At 45.1% G+C, this 27061-nt stretch overlaps 1 protein-coding gene across 1 annotated transcript; it reads right to left on the bottom strand.

Moving 5' to 3' along the window:
• Positions 1-94: 94 nt before the first annotated feature.
• Positions 95-26448, bottom strand: CHGB (chromogranin B). The gene is made up of 5 exons (XM_063125306.1): positions 26324-26448; positions 11064-11110; positions 9928-10021; positions 5559-7300; positions 95-499 (listed from the first exon to the last, which is right to left on the bottom strand). The coding sequence occupies exons 1-5, from the start codon at positions 26376-26378 to the stop codon at positions 416-418; spliced, it is 2022 nt and encodes a 673-aa protein (XP_062981376.1). The 5' UTR covers positions 26379-26448; the 3' UTR covers positions 95-415.
• Positions 26449-27061: the final 613 nt, after the last annotated feature.

Genomic DNA, 27061 nt, shown 5'->3' with positions numbered 1-27061 from the left:
TAGCTGTATAAGTGTTTTCTTTTCTTTGATCAACACGACACTGCAAATCAATATAGGAGATTAACAGAAGGCAAGCATGTGATCTCATGGACAATGTAATGGTCTTTTTTATTTCAAACTAAGACAAAACATATTTCTGAAGAACACAAACACAATTATTGTTACACACGTTTTGAAATGTCTGCCTTGCACATTGGTCTTCTCTATGCTGGAATTCATGCTGATCTGATCTTCCTTGCATATTTGGAATGTAAAGATGCTTGCCCCTGCTTAAATCATATTCAGTGGATAGTAAACTGCATTTCAGATTAGGAAAGGAAGGGGAACAACACCAGTGGCAGTGACTTTACCAATAAATATAGGATACTGTAAATAGAGCTCTGATTTACCATGCCCATATTAGGCTGGGCAGGATTCATCCCCTCCGGTTATTGTTGAATTTCTCGGCTATCTTCTGCAGTTCCAAATCCATAGCAGCCAGATCTTCCAGTTCTTTCTCCTGTGAAATATAGAAAAGCAAACCCTGGTAGACCATGCGTTTACACGCTCAGATTACTTTTTATTATGAACATTTGTGTGGCAAATTAATGTAATGGTGTTATTTAGCAATTGTCAGTTACATCAAAAAAGTGTTGCCACCCCCTTGGTGGGAAAAACACATCTGATTATGGTTCATTTGCACACCTTAATTTCCTCACAGCGTGACTTCCTTGGTTTTCTTGAGTTCTTCTCAGCACCCTTCAATACCATCAAAACCTTCTGCAACCCACCTGGCACGACTGGGAGTAGGTGGCACTGCATTACAGTACTTCTGCTCCTGCCTGTCTGGGAGGTTGAAGGTGGTGGTGTTTGGGAATCAACCTTAGCTAGAATAGTCCATGTTGACCTTGTTCAGACGACATGCTAGGCCACCATCCCTCCCAACTGGCCATGCTTGCTGAGCCTGATGGGAGTTGAAGTTAACTTTTGGAGGGGCCCAGATTCCCCAGTCCTGATCTATGTGAAACTAGGCTGTGCAGAATTTGGAGTTGTATCTTAGCTCTTCTTCAGAACAATAGGTCTGGTTCAGAAGTACGTCCCATCGAGTTCAATGGGGCTTGCTTCCAGGTACGTGGTTAATGCATTGAAACCTGGGAGGCCTAGGCAAATAAAGTTTCCCACCAGCTTGGCACCCAGCAAACCTTCCAGGGGGATGGAATTTCAAACACATATTGCCACAACTGAAATGGCCTGGAGTGGAAGCCAACTTTACCGGAGTGGAAGTCTGCTCGTGATTCCATCCCTCTGTAGCCTTCCCATGCACCCTGGAAATCTGCTACGGAAGGCCCCCAAATCCCCAGAGATTATTTTGAGAGCATGCGGGGCTGCAAGGGCAGGGGATCTCCTGATGGAAGCAATTCTTTCAGCCAAAAGACATAATTGGATTCTACCCTGTCTCTAGTCACCCTCATCTTACTCCAGAGGGTGGACATCAGGGTACAAGATGTCAAGACCTGGATTGGCTCCTGTGGGAAATGGCAGTCCATCAGGTAATTTGGGATTAGTGATTATTTTTCAATTTGCTATTTTATCTAAATTATGTTTATGCATTTAACTATTGTTTCAAATTGTCGTGTTTTAATGCACACAACTGAGAGCACTATTGGGGGCTGAGAATCTGCAAAATAAAGCATAGAAATAAATAACATTTGTCAGTTATCACTTATTGAACTTTTTTTTTTAGAAGCTGAAGCAGAAACTGCCCACGGGAATGCACAGTGGTATTTTACAACTTTAAAAACCAAGCGTAGTCTATTTTGTTATATTATTAGGGATTTGTAGGTACAAATAATAACTTACATTGTACTTATTTGCAAATTGCTGTCCTGTGTTGATTGTATTTTTTAAATTAATTCTTTGGCATTTATTGTGTTTGATTTCACAGTATCTCAGGGATGATTGTTTTCATTTTATGGAAATTATTCCCATTTTTTGGATAGAAAACTAAGGTTGAGGTGATCCAAAGGCCTTTCAATGGTCCATGCTGCTCAGAGACTTTAAAGCCAGGTCTTCTTCCTCCATGTCCAGCTTTGTCCACTGAAACACTGGTTACTTATTAATAAAGCAAATCCCAGACATTTCTCCCAAGAGAATTGGGAAAGAACCCCTCAGTGCTGTGCAGGTGCTTTATTATGAAAACAACCGAGGCATTTCATGTGATGGTCTTCTGCAGGGGGGACTGTCCAAGATCCACACCCAACTTTTCTATCTGCTGAAGCACATTAGTTATTCCTAGACAGAGAAGCCAATGTCTTCCTATTACACTGTGGGAATGTAATGTGGGTCACTGTAACATTTGTCTAAGGTCATGTTTTGTGACTTTGTTGTGGTGTAATTCTTGGTACACAGCCCACAGCTATGTGGAGGTGTACTAAGTCTAGGGAGCAGTCTGTAACAGGCAACAGGCTGCAGCTGTTGATTAAATTTTGCCAGATTATTGAATTTCATGTTAAAGTTTTCATGCTTGCTTCCAGATCTTCAACATTTCCTGGCATCAACATATTTAGTATCAGGAATTCCTGGCACTGTCCAACCACTTAGGTCAAGTAATGCAGATGGTGAGTTGTTTCAGGCTAGCAATGTATAGTATGGTGGCTATGTCATTACCACCCACCCACCCACAGCTGCTTGTTCAGTGATTTCAGAGAAACACACTGTACTGAACCATGTAATATTTAAAGTTGGAATGTGCCACCCCTGAGAAACACATGCAGACTTGCAGAAACCTCATCAGTCCTATAACAGCAAATGTCACAAGGCAGGAGGTACTGTACTAAAAGGAGACTCACAGTTGTCCAAAAGTGCAAAGTTTATTAACAAACGTTCTTCCAGTTAAAGATCGGATTGCTCTTGGTATGCTGAAAAAGTATCGGGTATCTCTCTGTGTGTCTGTATGATTATAACACACTCACACACATGCTATATAGGCTGGCAGTGGTTCAGCATATACTCCATACCCAAACACCCCAGTAAATTGGCAGTAATCTATAGTACAGCCCAATAAGAAATCAGTAGAATTGAGTACCTTGAGAGAAGTTCCTGAAGAACTAAGAGAAAAAAATATTGACAGCACAATCCTATGCATGTTTACTCAGAAGCTAATTCTACAGGTTTCAATAGGGCTTATTCCTAGGTAAGTGTGCATATGTGCATAGGATTGTAGCCTAAGGACTTGCCTGGTTCTGTAGTGTGAATTGCTAACCATATGCATACACTGTTAATTTAAAGAGAGGGACGGGAACTAGTATCCTGCAGCATGACACCTTGGGGCAGGGATGGTCAACCTGCAGAAGCCTTTGGGCCACATGCAGGCCTTGGACTAATTTCAAAAGGCCTCTGCAGCCTTTTGAAATTGGGGATGAGGGTGTCAGAGAGAGAGAGAGAGATGTCAGAGGGAGAAAGGGGTGTCAGAGAGAGAGAGAGATGTCAGAGGGAGAAAGGGGTGTCAGAGAGAGAGAGAGATGTCAGAGGGAGAAAGGGGTGTCAGAGGGAGAGAGAGAGATGTCAGAGGGAGAAAGGGGTGTCGGAGAGAGATGTCAGAGGGAGAAAGGGGTGTCGGAGAGAGATGTCAGAGGGAGAGACAGAGATGTCAGAGGGAGAAGGGTAGAGGGAAAGAGAGAGATGTCAGAGGGAGAAAAAAGTGTCAGAGGGAGAGAGAGAGATGTCAGAGGGAGAAAGGGGTGTCAGGGAGAGATGTCAGAGGGAGAAAGGGGTGTCAGAGAGAGATTTCAGAGGGAGAAAGGGGTGTCAGAGAAAGAGAGAGATGTCAGAGGGAGAGAGAGGTGTCAGAGGGAGAAAGGGGTGTCGGAGAGAGATGTCAGAGGGAGAGAGAGGAGGGAGGAAGCAGCAGCCAGGCACCTCTCCATCGTGCCTGGGTCCAGCTCCAGCTGAGAGCCCCTTCCCTCTTGCTACCAACTGTCTCTGCAGAGACCACCAGTGAGGGAGGAAGCAGCAGCCAGGCACCTCTCCATCGTGCCTGGGCCCAGCTCCAGCTGAGAGCCCCTTCCCTCCTGCTACCAACTGTCTCTGCAGAGACTACCAGTGAGGGAGGAAGTAGCAGCCAGGCACCTCTCCATCGTGCCTGGGTCCAGCTCCAGCTGAGAGCCCCCTCCCTCCTGCTGTCATCTGTAACTGCTGAACTTTACAACTAAGATTGTAGTGCCTGAATTTGCTTTCCTTTTCCCCCTCCTCCTCCCTCCCAATCCTCTTTCCTTTTGTGTCATGTCTTTTAGATTGTAAGCCTGTGGGCAGGGACTGTCAAGAAATACTTTTGTAAGCCGCTGTGAAAGCCTTTTTTGGCTGAATGGCGGCATAAAAATACTTAAATAAATAAATAAATAAAATGTCAGAAGGAGGAAGGGGTATCAGAGGGAGAGACAGAGAGATGTCAGAGGGAGAAAGGGGTGTCAGAGACAGATGTCAGAGGGAGAAAGGGGTGTCAGAGACAGATGTCAGAGGGAGAAAGGGGTGTCAGAGGGAGATGTCAGAGGGAGAAAGGGGTGTCAGAGAGAGAGAGAGAGAATAGGTGTCCCCACCCACTTTTGCCTCTAGCCCTGACCACCACTGGCTTCGACCCTGCTCACCCCCAGCATGTGGCCCCTGAGAGCTTACCTCTTGAGAGAATATGTCCTTCAACAGAAAAGAAAGCATGTGTCTCCTGCCTTAGCCCTTAGGCACATTGAAATCTCACTGAAGTCAACAGGACCCAGGGTGGGCATTTTTGAACATGTCACTAAACAACACATTGGAGACTCTTTCGGCCTTTTTTGTGTGGTGCCCAATGTGAATGCTATTAATGCAAGATAGAAAGATTTAAAAGGAATGTTAACATCAAATGCACATCTTAGCCCATGCGGGCTTCACATTCAGATGCTTGATAAGCCATTTAAGCACAAACCAATTTAGCAGCACAATCCTCTACTTGGAAGTAGGTTCTCTTGTGCCCAATGAATCTTGCTCCCTAATAATTGTGGCTTAACATTTTCTCCCAAGCCCCTGAGTGAAAACAACCTAACAGTGCAATCCTGTGCATGTCTACTCTGAAGCAAGGGCTTTTTCCCAAGTGGGTATGTATAGGACTGCAGCCAAAATCTGAACATTCAAGGCTCTTGGGTTTCAATACCCAGCGCTATTTTTTCCTTAAGAGTCTGATTTTGCTGACAATTTCTGCAAGGTAAACATGGAGCGACTTCAGGAGGTTCAGTCATTCCACTGAGGCACAGATGTAAATGATATCTGGGGGTAGCTAAGGACTAAGAGAAAGCTGGCCAAAGCCAGATTATTAACTGGAACACAGGGATGGTTCTGTACGCTATTTGGATGTGAAGTGTGAACGGACAGGGCTTTGCAGTGCCCAAGTCGATCACACTATCAGGCTGCCAATCTAAAGCTTTGGCAACGGTGGCAGTGAATTGTGCGTCACTGTCCATTGTGACGGTCATGTTGAAATGTGAGTTTGAGTGTTTTAGTAGCCAGAGTCATTTGTATTTGCCTTTCTTAGAAAATTGTAAATAAATTACCTCTTCTTGTGTCAGAGGCCTCTGACTGAGTTTGCCCTCGCCATTCCTTACGACGTGGCCCCTTTTCACGTCTTCCTTGGAGCTGTACAATTCTGGAAATTCTGCCGATTTCTTCCGGTAGCTCAGAAGGTGGGCCAGCTCATCCATCCGATTGTACTGCCTTTTCCCATCAAGTTTGTGGCTCCTTTCCAGATGGTTGTTCTCATTGCGCTTGTGGTTCAGGCCATCCATAAATGGCTTCTTCTCCCACAAGTCGTAGTCGCTATATTCGGGAAAGAAATCTCCCTCGTTCGGGCGGGACTTGGGCTCTTCTTCACTCTCCAAAAACGGATCAGTGGCCTCGTCTTTCTTTTCAGGGTGTCTGCTCTTCCACTGAAGCTGTTGGTAATACGGGATGTATGGAGGCACAGCTCTTTTCACATTTTCTACAAGGTAGTGGCTTCTTGGATAGCCTTCCTCCATCAGAAGTGTCCTTTTATTACCAACATGCTTTTCCCTCTCATTGTAGTGCCTCTTTTCTAGTTCTCCCTCACCGGCATGCCCACTGTGCCTTTTTTCTTCTCTGGGCTGTTCCCCTGGGTTGTACAGCCTTTGTTCTCCTTCTTCCTTCTCTATGTTCTGTTGCTTTGGCATCTCCTCCAGCTGTGAATGTTGTCGTTCTTTGTCATGTTGAGTCCTTTTCTCATCCCTACTATCATAACTTTGTGGCTTGCCTTCGTCTTCACTTCCTTTGCTGTGAGGTGTCCTTTCCTCATAGTTGTATCTCACCTCACTTTGTGGTTCATCAAAGAGTCTTTTTCTCTCATAGTGGTGCCGTTTCTCTTCATTCTCCCTGCTGTGATGCCTCATGTCTTCCTCTTCATTGTCCTCTCTGCTGTGAGGCCATCTGTCCTGATACTCTCTACTCCTCTTCTTTTCCTCCATTTCTTCAGAGCCATGCATCTCATCAGAGTTTCGCTTTTCCTCAAAAAGATGTCCCGTCTTATAATAATGCTTTGGGTCATGGCTTCTTTTATCCCAGAACTCACTTTCCTCCTCGCTTGACTCTTCAGATGATGCCTTCTTCTCACGATTATGATGTCTCTTGTATTCAGAAGTGTCCAGCCTTGATTTCCGGTGGTAATGTCTTGGTTTGCGGCCTCGTTTCTCAATGTCATCTTCTCCCCTCTCAGAAGAGTCTTCATATTCTTGGTGAAAACTGTGGTGATATTTTTCACTGCTCTCCTCTTCATCCTCTTCAGTATCTTCTTCTTCCTTGCTTTCTTCTTTTCCCTTTTCTTCACTATGTACGATTTCCTCCAAGTACCTTTGCCCCCCGGAACGCTTGTAGTCCTCTTCAGCCACCTTTCCTGCTGTAGGAAGGGACTTTTTTTCTAGAAGCTCGTGCTCTGCCTCTTCATTGTGTTTCTTTGCTTTGCTTCCTGCTCCACTGTGGTTTATCCATTTATGACTGCCATCCTCCTCAGCCCTTTTATCATCATCATTCTCTTTTTCTTCTTTATGGGCTTCATCAAAAGAATGGGAGGTGCCTTGTGGGTGGCCATTTTCTGCTTGTTTTCCTCCCGCCAGATGCCACTTCTCACCTCCTTCGGCCTCTCTTTTAAATTCTTCTTCATTCAGATCTTGTTCTTCCTTCACAGTCCCTTCCAGTGGTTTCCCTAACTCCTCTGATTCCAATAAGTGTCTTGTGTTGAGTTCCAGGTTTTGGCCTTCATTTTGCTCTTCTTGCTTTTGGTGATTGCCTAAAACAACAAAAACAAGCAGCGGATTCTTTATGAGGATGTCATTTTGTTTGCACCTTCTGCCTGGGCTGTCTTTTATCCTGGCTTCTTCCTACTCCAGTCCTCCCCTACTGCTCATCTGGAAGGCTGAAGGCCAGAAAGAGAGGATCAATAAGCCTGGACCATTTCCCCTTATGGTGAGAACTGCCTTATGCTTGCCTAACAATGGGGAGTGATGAACTTGCCACATCAGCTCCTTCCCCCACCAACTGTCACCAGGCAACAGCCATTCCATCAGGCCCCTCCCTCCACCAACAGTCACCAGGCAACAGCCATTCCATCAGGCCCCTCCCTCCACCAACAGTCACCAGGCAACAGCCATTCCATCAGGCCCCTCCCTCCACGAACTGTCACCGGGCAACAGCCATTCCATCAGGCCCCTCCCTCCACCAACAGTCACCAGGCAACAGCCATTCCATCAGGCCCCTCCCTCCACGAACTGTCACCGGGCAACAGCCATTCCATCAGGTTGCAGCAGAGGGAGAGATGAGAAGCAGCACCATTGATTCCAACAGCTCTGCTGAGAGACCAACTCTGTGAGAATATTCTGTTAGTCAGCTGAAAGACCACCAATGTTTGGCTCCTCCTCACCTTGAACTGTTTCTATTTCAGCAGGTTGCTGTCATGTAAACTAACTATAGAACTTTAAGAACTTTGTAATTATGAACTTTATAACTAAGAACAAATGCCTGGGATTGCTTTTTCCCTCCTCCCTCCCAATCCTCTTTCCTTTTGTGTCATGTCTTTTGGATTGTATGCCTGTGGGCAGGGGTTGTCTTATGGTTGGTCTTTCTAAGGGACTCTGGGAATCTTTTTCAGCTGAAGAGTAGAGTAAAAATGTTTCAGTTAAACAAAGAAACAAACCAGCTTAAAGCATCCTCCACATGGACAAAGTTATTTAAAATAACCGGTGAAATACCATAACCACAGATGTATTGAAAGAAGATTGTAATCTTGGGTTCCTAAGGGAGGCACTTCTACTGTAGCTCCTTACTCATAACCCTATCAAGCTACTACTGTTCCCCATGGGGAGAGATTGTAGCTCAATGGTAGAACAGCTGCTTTGCATGCAAAAGACCCGAAATTCAATCCCTGGAATCTTCATGCAGGGCTACGAAAAACACCTGCCTGAAATTTGGAGAGCTGCTGCCAGTCAGAGTTGGCAATACAGGGCTAGAAATCTCCCTTGATCCAGGAGAGCCACTAGGTGACCTTGGGCCAGTTCCTATAGCTTCCAAATCGCGTGAGGTACTGGTGCCTCTCTATTGGGCACTGGTTAGGCCTCATCTTGAGTACTGCGTCCAGTTCTGGGCACCACAATTCAAGAAGGACGCAGACAAGCTGGAGCGTGTTCAGAGGAGGGCAACCAGGATGATCAGGGGTCTGGAAACAAAGCCCTATGCGGAGAGACTGAAAGAACTGGGCATGTTTAGCCTTGAGAAGAGAAGACTGAGAGGAGAAATGATAGCACTTGAATGGTTGTCACACAAAAGAGGGCCAGGATCTCATCTCAATCCTCCCAGAGTGCAGGACACTAAATAATGGGCTCAAGTTACAGGAAGCCAGATTCCGGCTGGACATCAGGAAAAACTTCCTGACTATTAGAGCAGTACAACAATGGAACCAATTCCCTAGGAAGGTTGTGGGCTCTCCCACACTAGAGGCATTCAAGAGGCAGCTGGACAGCCATCTGTCAGGAATGCTTTAGGGTGGATTCCTGCATTGAGCAGGGGTTTGGACTTGATGGCCTTATAGGCCCCTTCTAACTCTACTATTCTATGAACCTTACCTACCTCATATGATTGCTGAGAGAATAAATGTGGAGAGGAAGCATACTACCCAGACCTCCTTGCAGGAATGTTGGGATCAGAGGTAGTTCTATACTGGAGGCAAGTGGGCCTGTGTCCCCCCCGACACTAGTGGCAGAGATCCTCCCAAAACCAGGTACATGTGCAGTTGCCAAGTGCCACACATTATCTACTGCCCTCCTCTGGCAATCTCAATAGAATATTGAACATCTGCCCTGTTCTCCACTCAACCAGCCTCAATAGGCACCAGCCACCCCTGGGTGGGTATTGAAGTGCAATAAATAAAATCTCATCCATGCATTTCAAAGTTGGGGGTGGAAATCTGCCATCCTTTTCATCATACCACTCTGATTGTTTCAAGTGCAATGGTGTGTGTGTGTGTGTGTGTGTGTGTGTGTGTGTGTGTGTGTGAGAGAGAGAGAGAGAGAGAGAGAGTGAGTGAGTGAGTGAGTGAGTGAGAGAGAGAGAGAGAGAGAGAGAGAGAGAATGTTTTGAGGTAGTGTATGTTGAGATCTTGAGTGTGCTTCTGTAGAGAAGAAACAAACACTTTTGAGCTCCTTTTTCCGGTTAAGCTGTTAATCCTCCTAGTCCAGCCCTTCTCCTGCCTTCCTTGTTACAAGTTCACTGCACTTGATAAAGGGGCAGCTCACTGCTAATGGGCTCTTGTTGCAACTTTGCTCACCAAACAGTCACGTCTGCCAATCCATGTTGTTAGGGAAGGGCAGGTGGGCGGGCAGGCAGAGACCAAGTTTGTCAGATTACTTTAAGAATGCCACTTACTTTTCTTCAGAAGCTCCTTGCACTGTGGATTGATGGGTGGAGCACTGGCTTTCGACAGACCATTCAAAAGGACCTCTACAATGCACCGGGTGAGCTAGGGCAAAAGAAGGTAAAAGGAGATCAGAGTATTTCCTTTCTTCCAGGGGTGTCAAACTGCTTTCAGCCTGAGGCCCATATTCCATTTCAGAGGAGCCCCGAATGGTGGGTGGGACCAAAATTGCCGGCATATTTTCATTTTAAAACTCTTGCTGCCAATAACTAAGCCTTCAACCATTTTGAATTGGGGGCGGGGGGGGGAGAGCACAAAATCGGAGAAACCACCAAATGGTGGGTGGGCCAGATTTAGACCCAAAGCAAGCCATAATTATGCTGAACGTCTGAGATTCAACACCCCCCTGCTTCATGCCTTATTTTTTGAATATTCCATTCCCAATAGGACCTTCAAGGGGGCTAAAGGGGTCTCATATCCTTCTCAAAGAAAACAGACAGAGATTCTTTACCTCAGCCCATGTTCTTTAATTGTTCAGTAAACAGCCATCGGGGTTGCAATAGGCTGAAGAGAGGAGGGGATTCCTCTTTGCATGCGCACTGCTTTGGATACGACCCTTTGTGCACTGTCATCCACTTAAAGCTCCATCCCACGAGCGTTTTATTGCACACACGTTACTGGGCACTCACGGAGTTTGATCAGGGCCCTCACATGACGTCGTCTGCCTCCCGCCCCTTCTGGCATTCCTCACGCGACAAAAAAAAACCCTCCTTAAGGCCAATGTTTTTTTAAACACGGAATTGCTTCTCTCTCCTGCTGTGTGCCAGGAGGAGAGAGCAGCGCGGAGCTTTGGGGCTTTGCCCCTGGATCCCTTCGGAGTGGCGGCTGCATCATGTAGATCACCAGCTGCCACTCCGAAGCTGTCCCAGGGCAAAGCACCCTGCTCACAAGAGCTCCCTTCACTCAATTAAGTGGGCAGTTCTGATGGTTCCTTCCTTTGTGGCCAAGGAGCTGTCCTCCATTGAGATAAGTGGGGATACCTGAATATGGAGGAGCTACATGTGTGCCCTGAAGCATGCGAGGGGCTCCGCTAATCTGTGAAGGGTAATTTAATTCATTTCACCTAGATAGGAGTTTTTCCACTCACCATTTCTTCAACATGGCCATCTTTTTCCACTGGTGCTGAACGAACCCCTTTGAAGAAGAAAAAAAGACATTTCAGACGTGAGCGACATGGAAAACACGGCAGAGACTATAATATTATGGCTTGGGTGAACACAGGCACATTGTGGCAGTCAATGCTTTGGCTTTGATGAACGTATGCTGCATTCTAAGGCATTTTTATTAATGATTTGGACGAGGAGGTGCAGGGAACGCTTATCAAATTTGCAGACGGCACAAAATTGGGAGGGATAGCTAATACCCTGGAAGACAGAAACAAACTTCAAAGTGATCTTGATAGGCTGGAGTGCTGGGCTGAAAACAACAGAATGAAATTTAATAGGGATAAATGCCAAGTTCTACCTTTAGGGAATAGAAACCAAATCCACAGTTACAAGATGGGGGACACTTGGCTCAGCAATACTACAAACGAGAAGGATCTTGGAATTGTTGTAGATCGCAAGCTGAATATGAGCCAACAGTGCGATATGGCTGCAAGAAAGGCAAATGCTATTTTGGGCTGCATTAATAGAAGTATAGCTTCCAAATTGCGTGAGGTACTGGTTCCTCTCTATTCGGCCCTGGTTAGGCCTCATCTAGAGTATTGCGTCCAGTTCTGGGCTCCACAATTCAAGAAGGACGCAGACAAGCTGGAGCGTGTTCAGAGGAGGGCAACCAGGATGATCAGGGGTCTGGAAACAAAGCCCTATGAAGAGAGACTGAAAGAACTGGGCATGTTCAGCCTGGAGAAGAGAAGATTGAGGGGAGACCTGATAGCACTCTTCAAATACTTAAAAGGTTGTCACACAGAGGAGGGCCAGGATCTCTTCTCGATCCTCTCAAAATGCAGGACACGGAATAACGGGCTCAAATTAAAGCAAGCCAGATTCCAGCTGGACATCAGGAAAAGCTTCCTGACTGTTAGGGCAGTACGACAATGGAACCAGTGACCAAGGGAGGTTGTGGGCTCTCCCACACTAGAGGCCTTCAAGAGGCAGCTGGACAACCATCTGTCAGGGATGCTTTAGGGTGGATTCCTGCATTGAGCAGGGGGTTGCACTCGATGGCCTTGTAGGCCCCTTCCAACTCTGCTATTCTATGATTCTATGATTCTATGGTTTCCGTTTAGAAAACATGTCACCAAAACCTTGGCAGTGGTTCCTCATCTTTTTCAATAATGGCACCCATCAACAGAACCTTGGATTTGATCCAGCCAAGGTTAGTTGCATGTAGTTTCCCTGGACATCAGTGGGACTGAAGCAGTGGTGTAGTGGTAAATTTTTGAAGTGCAGACGTTCATTCTGACAGTCCCTGTAGCCACACTCCCAAGGAGAGGCCAAGAATGCAGGCAAACCAGTTCCTGCAGTTTTCATTTCCACAAGCCACCACAAAATACTTTGAGCTCACAGCAATGTATTTTTGCCGGGGAAATCTGTTTCCCTCCAGCTATTGAGAGGACTGCAACTATGCTCAGAGGGAATAGGGAAGATTCTGTGTGTGTGTGTGTGTGTGTGTGTGTGTGTGTGTGTGTGTGTGTGTAGCAGATATCATCATTGTCCCTGCTAATCAAAGAGTCCCAGGGCATGTCTATACGGCTTCTTTACCCCGACCTAAGTGCGCATATTCGCGTTTCAGGATACATGACGCAGCCGCCCATTCGCCACAGCGCCAGTTCTTTAACGCGACAATGTGCACATTCACATTTGCAATTTATTGCGACTTATGGATCAACGTCCAACTTTGCACCGCATTCGAGTTATGTGCCCTTGGGTGAGTTAAACCGCATTTTGACATATGGGCATTACTTCCAGGACAGGACAAAGTGATTGCCCGATTTCCCACCTTCCCACCTATCGCGTCCTCTCACTGTCTTGTTCCTTCCCACTGTTTTCATGTCCAAAGATGGAGCTTTTAAAATTAAAACAAAGAGGTGGGAACGGGCAGCGAGAGGGAGGAAACAGTCCCACACTCGCATCCTCGCCTGCTCCCTCGTTCCTTTCCTCACTCAGCTTTCCTCCTATAAGGGGAACGGGCAGATACAGCTTTTAAAATAAAAACAAAGAGGGGGGAACAGGCAGCGAGAGAGAGGAGACGTGTTCAGTTCCCCTCTCGCATCCTCTGCCGCCTCATTTCTTTAAGCCCTCCATTTTCCTCTTCTATTAATCTGTGGAGCTCCACAGATAAGATTTATAGCTTCGCTCGTCTCTACTCCATAGCATCGTATATGTGCATGTGGGCATTAACTGCACTATAAAAAAATTCAGGAGATAAATCGCTGTTGCTGCTACAGTGTGATGCTCTTTACCGAGATTTGAATCAATGAAAATTCGTGTTTATATTCAATGAGAAGCAATCCCGTTGTTGTATAGACGGGGTGGGGGGTGGGGAGCAGTGTTTTGATCCCGTAAGCCCTGGCTCCACGACAACACTAGACTTAAGTCATGGCTAACTTGTCCCATTGGAATCAATGGGACATAAGTACAAATTACCTGGGTTAGATTCAACCCTCTGGCTGGAGCCAGTGTTTTTATTTGACCTCTAAGCTAGGGTGGCCTTTTTTCTTCAGTGGGGAAAGCATTCCCACTTAATTGGCCATTATTTTTCCTGCAGTGCCACACCAAATGTTGACATCATTTGGACTGCTGAACATGTAGCAGAAATGCACTTGAGCATTCAGGTCACTTACAAAATTAGGAGTCTTGTATACATTTCTCAAGGAAAGCTCCCTCCTCCACTTCTCAGTGTTGCTTACAATATCTCCCCTGGTTTAACTCTGAATTCAGATTACACACACACACACACACATACACCCCACCACTTCACACTTAATGCTTGCTGTTTTCCATAAGCAAGAGGAAAGTAAGTGAAAAAGGAGGCGAGAACACTATATTAGGAAGATGAGATGAAAATAGGTTATTATTTAGCACATGGTTCCAGGATGTTTCCATACAGCACCATGAGGACTCCAAAGAGGTGGGTGGCTCAATCCATCAGAGTGACACAGACTGACTTAGCCCTGATGGGAGACAGTTGGTCTCACTAGATCTGTCCAGTTTCAGATGTTGTTTTTTGGTTGCCATTGCAAATCCCCCAGGATGGTTCAAGTGTGTGAAGTGGTAACAACCACACCCCCTCCGTTACATCATGAATGCGTGGCGCAGGGCTGTCTAAATCAAAGTTCATGTACTGGGAATCTTCTGCAAGCTGTAGAGCTTTGGAGCATGAGGAACAGTGTAGTGCAGTGGCTGAGGCATTAGACCTAGGCCTCATCTTGATGGAGCCCCCAGACCCCCGCATTTGTGCTTCTTCACATCATCCACATGCGAAGGAGCACGAGTGCGGGGGTTTGCAAGCGAGGAGGAGCACTCAAGCATTCGCCACGGCTCCTAGCATTCCTCTTGGTTTCCTTTTTTAACTTTTGTTTGGCTTCTCCTTGTGCTGGAGAAGCGCAGAGGCAGGGCAGCGGCCATTCAGCTCACTGGCCCGCCCTCTTCCCCCTGTCTGGGTAGATGGTGACCAATCAGGGTTCATCATCTGCTCAGACACACCTCAGAAGCGACTCCGAAGCAAGGTGACAGAAGGCAAATGCGCGTCTGAGCCTTGCTGAAAGGAAAAAGCTGGGGTAAGTGACTGACTTTTTTTAAAGCAGAGTTTCGGGGGTTTGCCCCTGGATGGCTTCGCAATGGTGGCTGCGTCATGTAGATGACCTGCTGCCACTCCAAATACACTCCAGGGAAAACCCTTTGTCAAGACAAAGCCCTAGACAAGGGAGAACCAGGCCCAAATATGAAAATGTGTGTGTGTGAGAGAGAGAGTAGGGGTCGGGGGAGAGAAAGAGATCTTCATCCAGTTTCTCTCTCTGCCTAACCTGACTTTCATGGTTCTTGGGAGGATAAAGTATGTGTGGTGGAGACGCAGGGCTGTGTGATTCAGCAAAACCTGAGCTCTCCAAATACCATCTTGAAGCTCATTCCGACTCGAGTCCGAATCAGGTCGTGAGCTGTTTTCCCCCCTTTTAGCGTGAAAATCTGTGCAATTTTTCATGAGTGTTTTTCTAAATGTATGCATCAGTTTTGCACATCTTTGAAATGTATACATTCTTTCCCCATTGACTAAAGTGTATTTGCGCACATTTTTCATGCCCATTTTTCAAATGCACGCAGGCTGTTGAATGCATTTGGGGGCATCCGGAAATGTACAGACTTCAACCACAGATTGCATCCGAGTCCGTATTCAATTCGGAAGGTATGAAATGGGTAAATCCTGATAAAAAATGAACTGAAACAAAATTCTCATACATCTCTAGTGGAGAGCCACACTGCCCCACCCCCCACCCCCAGACTTTGTTAGGGTGCATTTAAAATGCAATCATAAATAAGCACGCTTTACAGTCTACTTGTGGTTTTCAACTTAAAGCCTCTGTTGTGACTGCTCCTTGGAGCCCTTAAATAGGACAGAGCCAAAAAGACTGAACAAATGTCAGATTAATCTCCCACATAGTGGTTTTATGTGCTTCTGATGATTCATGCAGTTTGGGTCCAGTGAGCGTATTCCACCATTAACTCTCCCCTGTTTTGTTAGCTGCTGAGTGCTTGATTCAACCTTACCCAACCTGGTGGCCTCCCAATGTGACTCCAGCCCCTATCACCCCCACATGAATCCTGGGGATGATGTGAGTTGTAGTGCAACCCATGTGGAGGACACCAGGTTGGGGAAAGCTGCCTTGGTTATTTTGGGTTTGTTTGTTTATCTTGGGAGATAGTATTGCAGTACATGAATATGAATAAAAAATTAAGCTTTGCCTCGCTCGTTTTTTTTCTGGACAGATTTATGTTCAGCATGAAATACACATTTAATATCATGATCCTCCAGCATCGATACAGAATATCATTTTTTCTGCCCGTGGGTGTTGCTTGCTTGAAGTAAGCCTTTTCTTTTTAAATGTTCCCTGAATTCAGATGATGACAATGAAATCATCATCATTATCATTATCATCATCATCATCATCATCATCATCAAAATAAATAAATTGGGATGCATGGTCATCAAGGGTGGGATAAAAATGTTTTAAATAAAAAATCAATATAATTTAAAAAATATTCACATTGTGTGTGAATTATAAAAATAAATACATTCATGAAAGAGTCACATGGTGGCAGACGGAACAGCGCTTTCGCCACCTCTATGTGTCGGGCAGAGCAGGGCCTCCGTGAAAATGCCCTTCCGTCTGATTCAGATTTATTCTCACGTCCATGAGTTTGCCTGACTCATCCTGCAACACAGCCTCTTGGAAAAGAAAGAACATAACGCCATTCGCTGCACCGTTGCAAGCAAACCATTTTGCCGACGCAGGTTTTTTAAAAAAATAATGAATGAATAACTCAAATCCATGGCAATCCATCTGAGACAAGGCTAATTTGCTGTGCAACCTTTGTCTGCACGGCAAACGCTCTGCTCAGAATATTAGATGCCATCACTTCCAGGGGACCCTCCAAGGTCAAGCTTTGAGACCAAAACGGCCTGAAGCGTTCCTTCTGATTGAAAGTGAAAACTGGATTGACTGCCCTGTTGCATAATCCCGAAGCTCCAATCTCTTCAGAAGAGCAGTGTTTATTAAACAATATTTGCATGATGAGGAGACACGATATTCGATACCTAACAAAGGAGGCAACAACAATGTCAGAGCAGACTGGAAGCGCTCTGAATAAAACATTGGAACAACCCTCTTAGGGTTGGTACACACATTCAATTTTTTTGAGCCTTTAGCCTTGAGTAAATTAGTTTTATTTCAAGGTATCTGTCACCCATCATCACATTATGCTAGTAGTGGGATGAGGCTATATCCCAAGGCAAAGATTCTAGTTTACTTTCAGTAATGACATCTAGCATCAGCTTAGAGCAGATGTGGAGAGATTTCTTTGTATGGAGGGGTCTTTGCAGGAAAGAGCTTATGGTCTGGCCCAAAACATGTACACATCTACACAAGCGTGCACCCTTTTACCCATAATGATCTCTGTCCTCTCTATTGCTCCCTTGAGCTTCAGCCTGGGGTCTCCAATATGGCACCCACATACCCCTCTCTTGGTGACTACAAAGCCCCCTGCTCATTTTATAAAGAATGGTTGTTGTTGTTTTTAACTGGCAGACTCGCCTGCTACAAAGCAAAATGCTGCCCTGGTCCAATGCCATCTTTATTTGGTTTCAAAAGAGTGTTTTGTGTGTTGGAGCTCAGACTCCACCACTGTCTTATAATTAGGTTCTTGGGTGAGTTCCTCGGCTGAGTTCACAACCCAACAACAAGCCATGAGTTCTCTTCCTGTGTTGTTCATAGTTAACACTCCATAGCTAAACCATAGTGCAAGTTATTCATGGTTAACAACCCATGATTAAACAAAACCCCATGTACTGGGGTGTTGTTATGTGAGAACCAGGGCTAGGAGATGATGATGATGATGATGGTCTCAAAAGGGGAGTGCAAAAAATGATGACACATCTGTGTGATGGGAGCTGCCACATGTGGGAATGGTCATTAGCTTAGGGTCAAAGGTGATATGATGCCAACATTTTAAAAAAAGCAGTTCTAGGGCCCCTGTGGCTCAGGTTGTGACCATGAGACTGGTGGGGGGAAGGGAACTTAACCCCTCCCTCATGCTCCATTTTCCCAATAGAAGTCTCCCCCAAGCTACTAATACCCTCACTTGGGGGTGAGGTAGGGTGACCATATGACTGAATTTGTCCGGGTTTTTGATGGCAAATCTGGGAGGGGGAGGGGAAATCAGATTTCCCCCCCCCCAAAAGAGCAGCTCTAATGGGAATTAACAAAAATGTTATAACCCGGTCATTTTTAAAGATAAAGACATGAAACTTGGCACAATGGTAGCTCTTAGGAAGGGCTTTAGTCATACCAAATTTGAAACAGATCCGTTCATCCATTGATTTTTAGGGATTTTTTAAAAAAAATTGAGGTTTTAAAATTATTATTTTTAAAATCGTCATTTTTAAAGTTAAAGAGATGAAACTTTGTACCATGATAGGATTTAGGTAGAGTGCTTTAGCCACACCAAATTTGAAACAGATCTGTTCATCCATTGATTTTTTAGGAATTTTTTTAAAAATGAGGTTTTAAAATTATTACTTTTAAACTGTCATTTTTAAAGATAAAGAGCTGAAAGTTGGCACCATGATAGCTTTTAGGTAGAGCTTTAGCCAAACCAAATTTGAAACAGATCTGGGGCCAGTAGCAAACCCTGTTAACAACAACAGCAGCTTGCAATGAGTGAAGATACAGTCAGAAAAGATATTTGAGGGAAAGGGAGAATGTAACACACAGAGTATAGCAAAAGCTTCAAAATACAGCATAACCTACAAAAGCAGGAGTGAGTGAAGTTAATTTCAGATACATTGAATCTCTCACTTGTTCTTTATTTCAGTGATTTTAACATTAAGATGTTATGTAGAACAGATTTGTCTTAAATGTGTGCTGTAAAATCAGACATGTGACCAAGGCTATGTTCAGGTGGGCACGCCCCCTTGGTACTGGACATGCCCCCTTGGGGGCGACCATGTTGTCCTCCTTTTTGGTTTCCAAAATATGGTCACCCTAGGTGAGGAGAGGCAGGTACAATATGGGCACATGGCCGTTCCCCACCCACAAGCAGACTTGATAGCAGCTAGGCAAGGGGATGACTTTGATCAGGCTAAAAGTGTGGGGGTAAAGGGTTAGCGCCCCCACCTCAGCACCACGGTCCCAATCCCTCCCCCCCAAGCTACTTTTAAGCTTTGACAAAAATGTTGGAAGATCCAATCATTGATTTCCCATGTCCTCTTTCATGGTTAGGCCTCATCTTTAGTATTGCATCCGGTTCTGGGCACCATACTTCAAGAATGATGCAGACAAGCTAGAGGGGTTCACAGGAGGGCACCAAGGATGATCAGGGGTCTGGAAACAAAGCCCTGAAAGAACTGGGCATGTTTAGCCTTGAGAAGGGAAGGTTGAGGGGAGACATGATAGCACTTTTCAAATACTTGAAAGGTTGTCACACAAAGGAGGGCCAGGATCTCTTCTCGATCCTCCCAGAGTGCAGGACACAGAATAATGGGCTCAAGTTACAGGAAGTCAGATTCTGGCTGGACATCAGGAAAAACTTTCTGACTGTTAGAGCAGTACGGCAATGGAACCAGTTACCTAGAGAAGTTGTGGGTTCTCCCATGCTAGAGGCATTCAAGAGGCAGCTGGGCAGCCATCTGTCAGGGATGCTTTAAGGTGGATTCCTGCACTGAGCAGAGGGTTGGACTCAATGGCCTTATAAGCCCCTTCCAACGCTACTATTCTATGATTCGGCCTTTAAAAGATGTCTGTCAAGAACCATGGAAAGTAAATGGAAGAACAGCCAGAGTCAGAGGCAGTATACGTCTGAATGCCAGTTAGTGGGGAGCTCTCAGCACACACAGGGTATGTGGCAGCGTTGCCCTCGGGGTTTCTTCTGGCTTACCTGGAAGCATCTAACTAGCCGCTGTTTAATCAGTGGAAGCTGGTGGGTCCAATTTCTGTGGGGCTGTAAATCCATTCTGGGTTTCAGTCAGAACCAGCCAAAACTCTAAAGGAGCTATCTAAGGTGCTGAACCCTACTCACCCCCAAATAGGTTCAGCACTTTGGGCAGCTCCTTTAGAGTTCAGCCCCATCGAAATCGTAGCCACCAGCCTCCACTGCCTCTGATCTGGTCCAGTAGGATTCCTCCTCTGTTAACCAGACTCTCAATTTTGCTGCCTCCTTGTGACTTGCAACTGCAAAGGGGAAACTGAATAAATTGCAATGTGCTGCATACTGTTTGCAACCGAGAGCCATTCCATGATGTGCCTAAAGTGGCAACGACATCAGGAAGCCATTTCCAGTACTGTCAGTTTTGCTTAGTTGCTCCCTCGCATCAGTTTAAGCATTAAAGGGGGAGGTGGGGAGCTGCCAACAGCCAGCTGGCAAAGGACCGCAGAGGGCCATCTGCTTGCACGGTATTCCTGGAGCGCAAGTCAGTCTTCCCCCCCTCTCCCCTCACATGAACTCTGCAGCAAGTCTGTAAAGATAGCTGCTTAACAGCCACCCTTGTACGCTGGTTCTCTTTCCTGGATCATGCCTCCTGCACCTTTTGGGAAACTAAACAGGACTGGAGGAGAACCAAAACTTCTGAGTTCAGCCATCATGTAACCCTGTGGTGCATCTATGGTCATCTCCTCTCGCAACAGATATCAGAGATAGGGAAGATACAGGTAAGGATAACTAACAGTGCAATCCTATGCATGTCTGCTTAGATGCATAGGATTGCACTGTGGCAGGGGACACTGAAGGGGTAAAGTATATTTCTAGGTGGGTGAGATGTGTCCCATATACTAAGATCTCTGAAAGAAAAATAATGGGACATTTCAATAATTGTACACATTAAAACTTCCATCCTAAATATATTTCTGAAATAAATGGGGAAAGCCTACAGCATAGAAGAGGAAATTAATTTCAATTTTGAAAATCCATCTAGTCCAGCACTCTGTTCACACAGTGGTCAACCAGCCATCGGCCAGGGACCAACAGGGCAGGACATGGTGCAACAGCACCCTCTTGCCAATGTTCCCCAGCAACTGCTGCACATAGGCTTTCTGCCTCAAATACTGGAGATAGCACACAACCATCAGGGGTAGTAGCCATTGATAGCCTTCGCCTCCAGGAATTTATCCAACCCACTTCAATTAGTCCAAAATATCTCAGCCAGGCTGGTCACTGGTACACCTAGGGGTGACCACATTACACCAGTTTTAAAATCTCTTCATTGGCTGCTGATTAGTTTCCGGGCAAAGTACAAAGTGTTGGTTATTACCTTTAAAGCCCTACATGGTTTGGGTCCAGGCTACCTGTGGGCCTTCTCCCATACAATCCACCCCGCACACTCAGGTCCTCTGGGAAGAATCCACTTCAGCTAGCAAAAACTAGATTAACAACTGTTACCCAGAGGACCTTTTCTTCCGCTGCTCCCAGACTGTGGAATGGCCTGCTGGAGGAGACTCGTCAACTTGACAGTCTTTTAGAATTTAAAAAAGCAATAAAGACTGATCTATTCCGGCAGGCCGATCCAGTGAAATTTTAGAATGTTTTCAGGATGTTTTAATCATGTATGGTATGTTTTAATTCGTTTTAATGTGTATTTTATATCATGTTTTTATACTGTTTGTTTTATAATTTGAATTGTTTTAGTTTTTGTGATCGCCCAGGGAGCTTCGGCTATTGGGCGGTATAAAAATGCAATAAATAACAACAACAACAACAACAACAACAACAACCCCCTTTTAAAGCCATCCAAATTGCTGGCCATCACTATATCCTGTGGTAGTGAGTTCCATAATTTAACTAGGCACTGTGTGAAGAAGTCCTTCCTCTTATTTGTCCTGGATCTCCCACCAATCAGCTTCATGGGTTGACCCTGGGTTCTAGTATTTTGAGAGAGGGAGAAAAATGTCTTCCTCTCCACATTCTCTATACCATGCATAAATTTGTATGCTTCTATCATGTCTCCCCTTAGCCTCCTTTTTTCCAAATATGGTCTCCCACACCACCGAACACTAGATGGGCTATATGCTTATTTGTTTGCCAGAGTTTGTTGTTACAATTTTGGGCTGTACCCAATCCTAGTCCTACTTCGAATAGATCCATTGAAAGGAATGAGTCTTAAGTTATACTACCATTGGATATAACCTTTAGCATTCAAAAGATGTTCCATTATAAAATGAGTTGCTACATCTCAGCTTTGAAAAGCCAATATATGGCCATGTGATATTGTGCAAGCCCATGTACATGACAGCCAGCATTAAGTTGTTCTAATTTGATTGTGACAGATAGGCAACAGTGCAGGATAAGCATGAATCATACATAGTGCGATAATATTGGGGGGCAGGAATTCATGTGCAAGATGCATAGTGAGCATGAACACAGGAGCCTCAGGTTCCGATCTGCACTTATTCATAGACCTCTCTGGTGGTCCTGGGCAAGTCATAGGGTTGGATCCAGATTTGGTCATTCTTAGAATAAACACATTGAAACCACGAAGACGTAAATTAGTCATGACTAACTTAAATCCTATTGATCTCAATCTCTCTGTTCCACAGATGACTAATATCTGGATCCAACCCCTTATTTCTAAGCCTAACTGAATTCAACGGAATACAAAGGGGATAAAAATGGCAAAATGCAATGCCCATGGGGAAGTGTTAATGAAACACTGAGATAGACAAGTTATCCATCTATCTGCCAATTCTCAGCTTGTATCATGTACTTTCTGGCACTTACATCATGCTAAAGTTAGAATGGGGTGTCACCTGCATCACTTCCCCTACATTCCAAGCCCATCATAATTGAGTCGGAGGAGGCATTGACCTTGGAAGGCAATATGAGTTCATGCATCCACAACATTTCCCATAACACTCTTCAGGGATATCTGAATAGCATTTATCCCCATCAGCCTTGAACATACAGCAGTACCTCTCATGTTGTCTGCAAGGTCCTATGAAAGCAGTTCTGTCACTCTTACAGCTTCCACTGACTGAAGGGATGGGAAACCTCCCCTGCCCTTGTTAGCAGTAGTGTTGTGTTCAGGGATTCCTCAACAATTAACGTAGCATTGTCTAGAGAGCAGCTTGATGGCAGCGATACTGGTGAGCAGGATGCTAAGTAATACCTCTCTTGTTGTTTTGAGGTCAAGGAATGCCAGATGAATGAGGGGAAAGGGAAGGAAAAGATTTTTGTATCATGGATGTAGAATGAAAGGATTCTTCCCTCCAGCGTATATCCACCCCTCAGGTCTGCCCATCAAACTGGCAAGCGATTAACAACAATAAGAAGATAACAATAGGATATCAAGGAGGAAGCCGTGCAGTCAGAGGGCCCTTACAAATAACAGCATTGTGACTCTTTCTCTCAATCCAGTCTCTAGATACTCTAGATACAAGTATAGGAATAACAGATCTAATTTAAGGATTACTGAGGTTCTATATGTGATGTCATAGAACCATAGAATAGTAGAGTTGGATGGGTTCTATAAGGCCATCGAGTCCAACCCCCTGCTCAATGCAGGAATCCACCTTAAAGTATACCTGACAGATGGCTGACCAGTTGCCTCTTGAATGTCTCTAGTCTGGGAGAGCCCACAACCTCCCTAGGGAATTGGTTCCATTTTCGTACTGCTCTAATAGACAGGAAGTTTTTCCTGATGTCCAGCTAGAATCTGGCTTCCTGTAACTTAAGCCCATTATTCATTGCCCTGAACTGTGAGAAGATCGAGAAGAGATCCTGGCCCTCCTCTGTGTGACAATCTTTCAAGTATTAGAGTGCTATCACGTCTCCCCTCAGTTTTCTCTTCTCAAGGCTAAACATGCCCAGTTCTTTCAGTCTCTCATCATAGGGCTTTGTTTCCAGACCCCTGATCATCTTCATTGCCCTCCTTTGAACCCCCTCCAGCTTGTCTGCATCCTTCTTGAAGTGTGATTGCCAGAACTGGATGTAGTACTCAAGATGAGACCTAACCAGTGCCGAAGAGAGGGGAACCAGTACCTTGTGCTATTTAGAAGCTATACTTCTATTAACACATCCTAAAATAGCATTTGCTTTTTTTGCAGCCACATCACACTGTTGGCTCATATTCAGCTTGTGATCTACAACAATTCCAAGATCCTTCTCACTTGTAGTACTGCTGAGCCAAGTATCCTCCATCTTGTAACTGTGTATTTGGTTTCTTTTTCCTAGGTGTAGAACTTGGCATTTATCCCTATTTAATTTCATTCTGTTGTTTTCAGCCAAGCGCTCCAGCCTATCAAGATCACTTTGAAGTTTGTTTCTGTACTCCAGGGTGTCTTTGGAATACTTTGAAGTTGTGTGTGTGTGTGTGCGCGCGTGCGCCTATGTGTATACCTAGACACTAGGTGTTCTTTTTCTTCTGTGCCAGTTCATGCTTCCTCTTTCTCCCATCAAAGCAAAGACATCATTGCAAGGGGATTTTGGCAGCTAGAAATCATTAGAGCTGGCAACCCTTCAACACAATGAGAATTAAATGCTTTGAGGGGGCCCTTGTGAGTCAGTACCCCAGAAAGCTAGTGTGGCATAGTGGTTAGAGTGTTGGAATTCAGGAGATCCTGGTTCAAGTCCCCACTTGGCCATGAAGCTCACTGGGTGACTTTGGGCAGTCACTAACAGGGTAATTGTGTGAATAAAATGGGGCTCCTTGAAGGAAAAAGGCGGAATATAAATAAAATAACTAAATATGGTACATCTCTTAGAATTAAGTAAGAAGCTGATGGAATGATACAGTCAGAACTTTTTGTTGTTGTGCACCATCACAACAAAAATGGGAGTTTGTTGATCTATAGAACTGGTGTGTGATTTTGTACAGTGAGACCAATAATATTTCATAACGGCTGTACAAGCCAATAACCTATTGGCAATTTCTCTTGGTTTCTACTATCCTAGATCTTTACAGAATTATAGAATGAATCTACATTATTAAATTACTTGACTCCAACTTACAATGCAATCTTACACATGCCTACTCACAAGTAAGTCCCATTGAGTTCAATGGGACTTACTCCAGGTAAGCGTGTAATAGGATTGCAGTCTGAATTGTCCACCAAGGTGGTATAGTTTTGCACTTACCTTTATTGGGCAGTAATACATAAATAAATATTATAATTATTTATAGCAGTGCATAGCATTTAGCTGTCACTCATTTTATACCATACATTTAATTTGGCACATATTACAATGCATGTCTGTTTTATGTGTTTCGGTTTTCCTTCTTGCACAACATTTCAAAGACCAATGCACAAGCAGAGAACATAGCATCTTACTTTTGGGGGAAAAAATAACCCTCTTAAGAATAAATAAATAAATACCCACCCTTACTATATAGCTCTGGAACTTAAAAAGCATTAATCCATGCACTGGCAAGCAAAGGGTTCCTCATGGGATTCAAGGCAATCATCAATCCAGTTGCCACAGGGATGGAGGGAAATGTTAACCAAACTTCAGCAATGGATATTGCTCTTCAATATGAAATTGTCATCTCTTAAAGGCAGGTGATTTTTACTCCAGAAGCATTTATGTTAGTAAGGTGCCTTATAATTAATTAAAAGAATAATTCCTTCAAAATCCAATAGGTTCTAGCTGGTGATGAAATTAATAACTTCTTTTAAATGATCCTTGTCGATTGATTTTGCCAGGCATTGAAATGCAGAGCTAATAATAAATGAATATGTGACATTGCTAGCTGTCACCTCTCTTGATTTTGTTCTTGTACATTTTAGAAAAGTATCTCTTCTTCAGCATTTGAGTAGGCTTATTTGTATTGTCTCTTTCACTACAGTTAAGCACTGAATGATTAAACCACAGGTGGGTGGGTTTGTTCTATGGTAAATTTTGTATACGCACCCAGTAACACACATACACACACACACACACACACACACACACACACACACTATCCATCTATCTATCCATATTATACCTTTTCCTGTTTTTATGAGTTTTTTCTTCCCTAAATACAGATAATGTGCACATATTTGCACACTTATGCAGTTACCCGAGCACAGGTAAATCCAATCCACTTCTTATCTGAGCAATAATGTAAAGCACAAGAGTACACTGATTTCCCAATCCATTCTGAGATGATGCTTCTGGTGGTCCATACTGGATCTCCCCCAAGGCACTGAACACACTGGAGCCATAGACTATGACATGAGTATGCCATCCATACACTCAGACACACTACCCTTCTTTCTCTGTGTGTGCACAATTAAATCGGGACAGCAGCTTTACAATATCTGTGAGATGGAATCCAAAGCCAGACTGATATAGGGCATTTCCTGCCAGAGGAGGCAGCAGGGATTGGGTGTAACTCAGTTCTTGGCTATGGTGTATATATCCTACCATAGGTGCTGGAACCACAGGACAGGTGGGAGTCGTGCATTACCCACTCCACACTCCAGCTTACTCCTGTCCTGCCTTTCCATCTGTCCCAGCCTTCCCCAACCTGGTACCTTCCAGATGGATTTAGATTACAACTCCCATTATCCCTAGCCATGCATGGCCGATGATCCGGGATGATGGGAGTCGTTGGCTTAAACATCTGCAGGGCACGAGGTTGCCCTGTCCCGGTAGCTAATGGATCCCCATCCCCGCGCCGCTGTCCGAGGTGCTGAATCGAAAAGCCGCCCGCACTCACCTGCCAGAGCTGCGGCTCCGAGGAGGCTGAGCAGCGCGGCCACGGAAGGCACCATGGCCGGCAGGACAGACCGACAGACCGGCTGGCAAGGGCTGAATGAAGCTGCTTCGCTCCCAGCTCCTTCCTGGCCGCAGCTCCACGCTATTTAAGGGAGGAGGGAGATGTCGAGGAGTGGGAGGAGGAGCAGAGGGAGGGTTTTGCGTCAGCGGTGGTCCCCAAGGGACCGGGGTGGAGAGTCCCTGGGACAGCCAGAAAGACCCTCCTCCAGCATCTGCCAGAGACAGACGCCCCGGGGCCAGAGTTCCCCCTCATTCACTTTCAAAACACATTGCCCTTCCCCCCCCCCCCCCCCACAACTCAAAACACGCCTCATGGTTGACAGTTTTCGCCCGGGGAGACTGGTGGCTCCATTTTCAGCGGGGCTGCGAGTGCGTTCTGGTTTTCACTCAGAGCCAGACAGAACCCTAAAGTGGGCTATCCAATTTCGGACCGATTTCGGCAGGATTCGGCACCTGGGACAGCTCTTTTCATCTTCTGGCTGTTTCTGACTGAAAACCAGAACGCACTCACAGCCCCACGGAAATCAGAAGCACCAGCCATCACTGGTTTGTAAACCGCCCAGAGAGCTTCGGCTATGGGGCGGTATATAAATGTAATAAATAAATAAATAAATAGGTTTGAGCACTATTGCCGTGAAACCTCCCCCCCCCAACTCATGTTTTATGAGGCTTTGACAGG

This window comes from Elgaria multicarinata, chromosome 4, assembly GCF_023053635.1.
Source record: "Elgaria multicarinata webbii isolate HBS135686 ecotype San Diego chromosome 4, rElgMul1.1.pri, whole genome shotgun sequence".
Classification (NCBI taxonomy): Eukaryota; Metazoa; Chordata; class Lepidosauria; order Squamata; family Anguidae; genus Elgaria; species Elgaria multicarinata.
This window is presented reverse-complemented; position numbering and strand designations above follow the sequence as displayed.

Coding starts and splice junctions, on each gene's coding strand:
- CHGB (XM_063125306.1), bottom strand. CDS start 26,378: ATGGTGCCTTCCGTGGCCGCGCTGCTCAGCCTCCTCGGAGCCGCAGCT. Junction 11,111..26,323: donor CGGAGCCGCAGCTCTGGCAG/GTGAGTGCGGGC, acceptor TCTTCTTCAAAG/GGGTTCGTTCAGCACCAGTG. Junction 500..5,558: donor GGCCTCTGACACAAGAAGAG/GTAATTTATTTA, acceptor TATATTTCACAG/GAGAAAGAACTGGAAGATCT.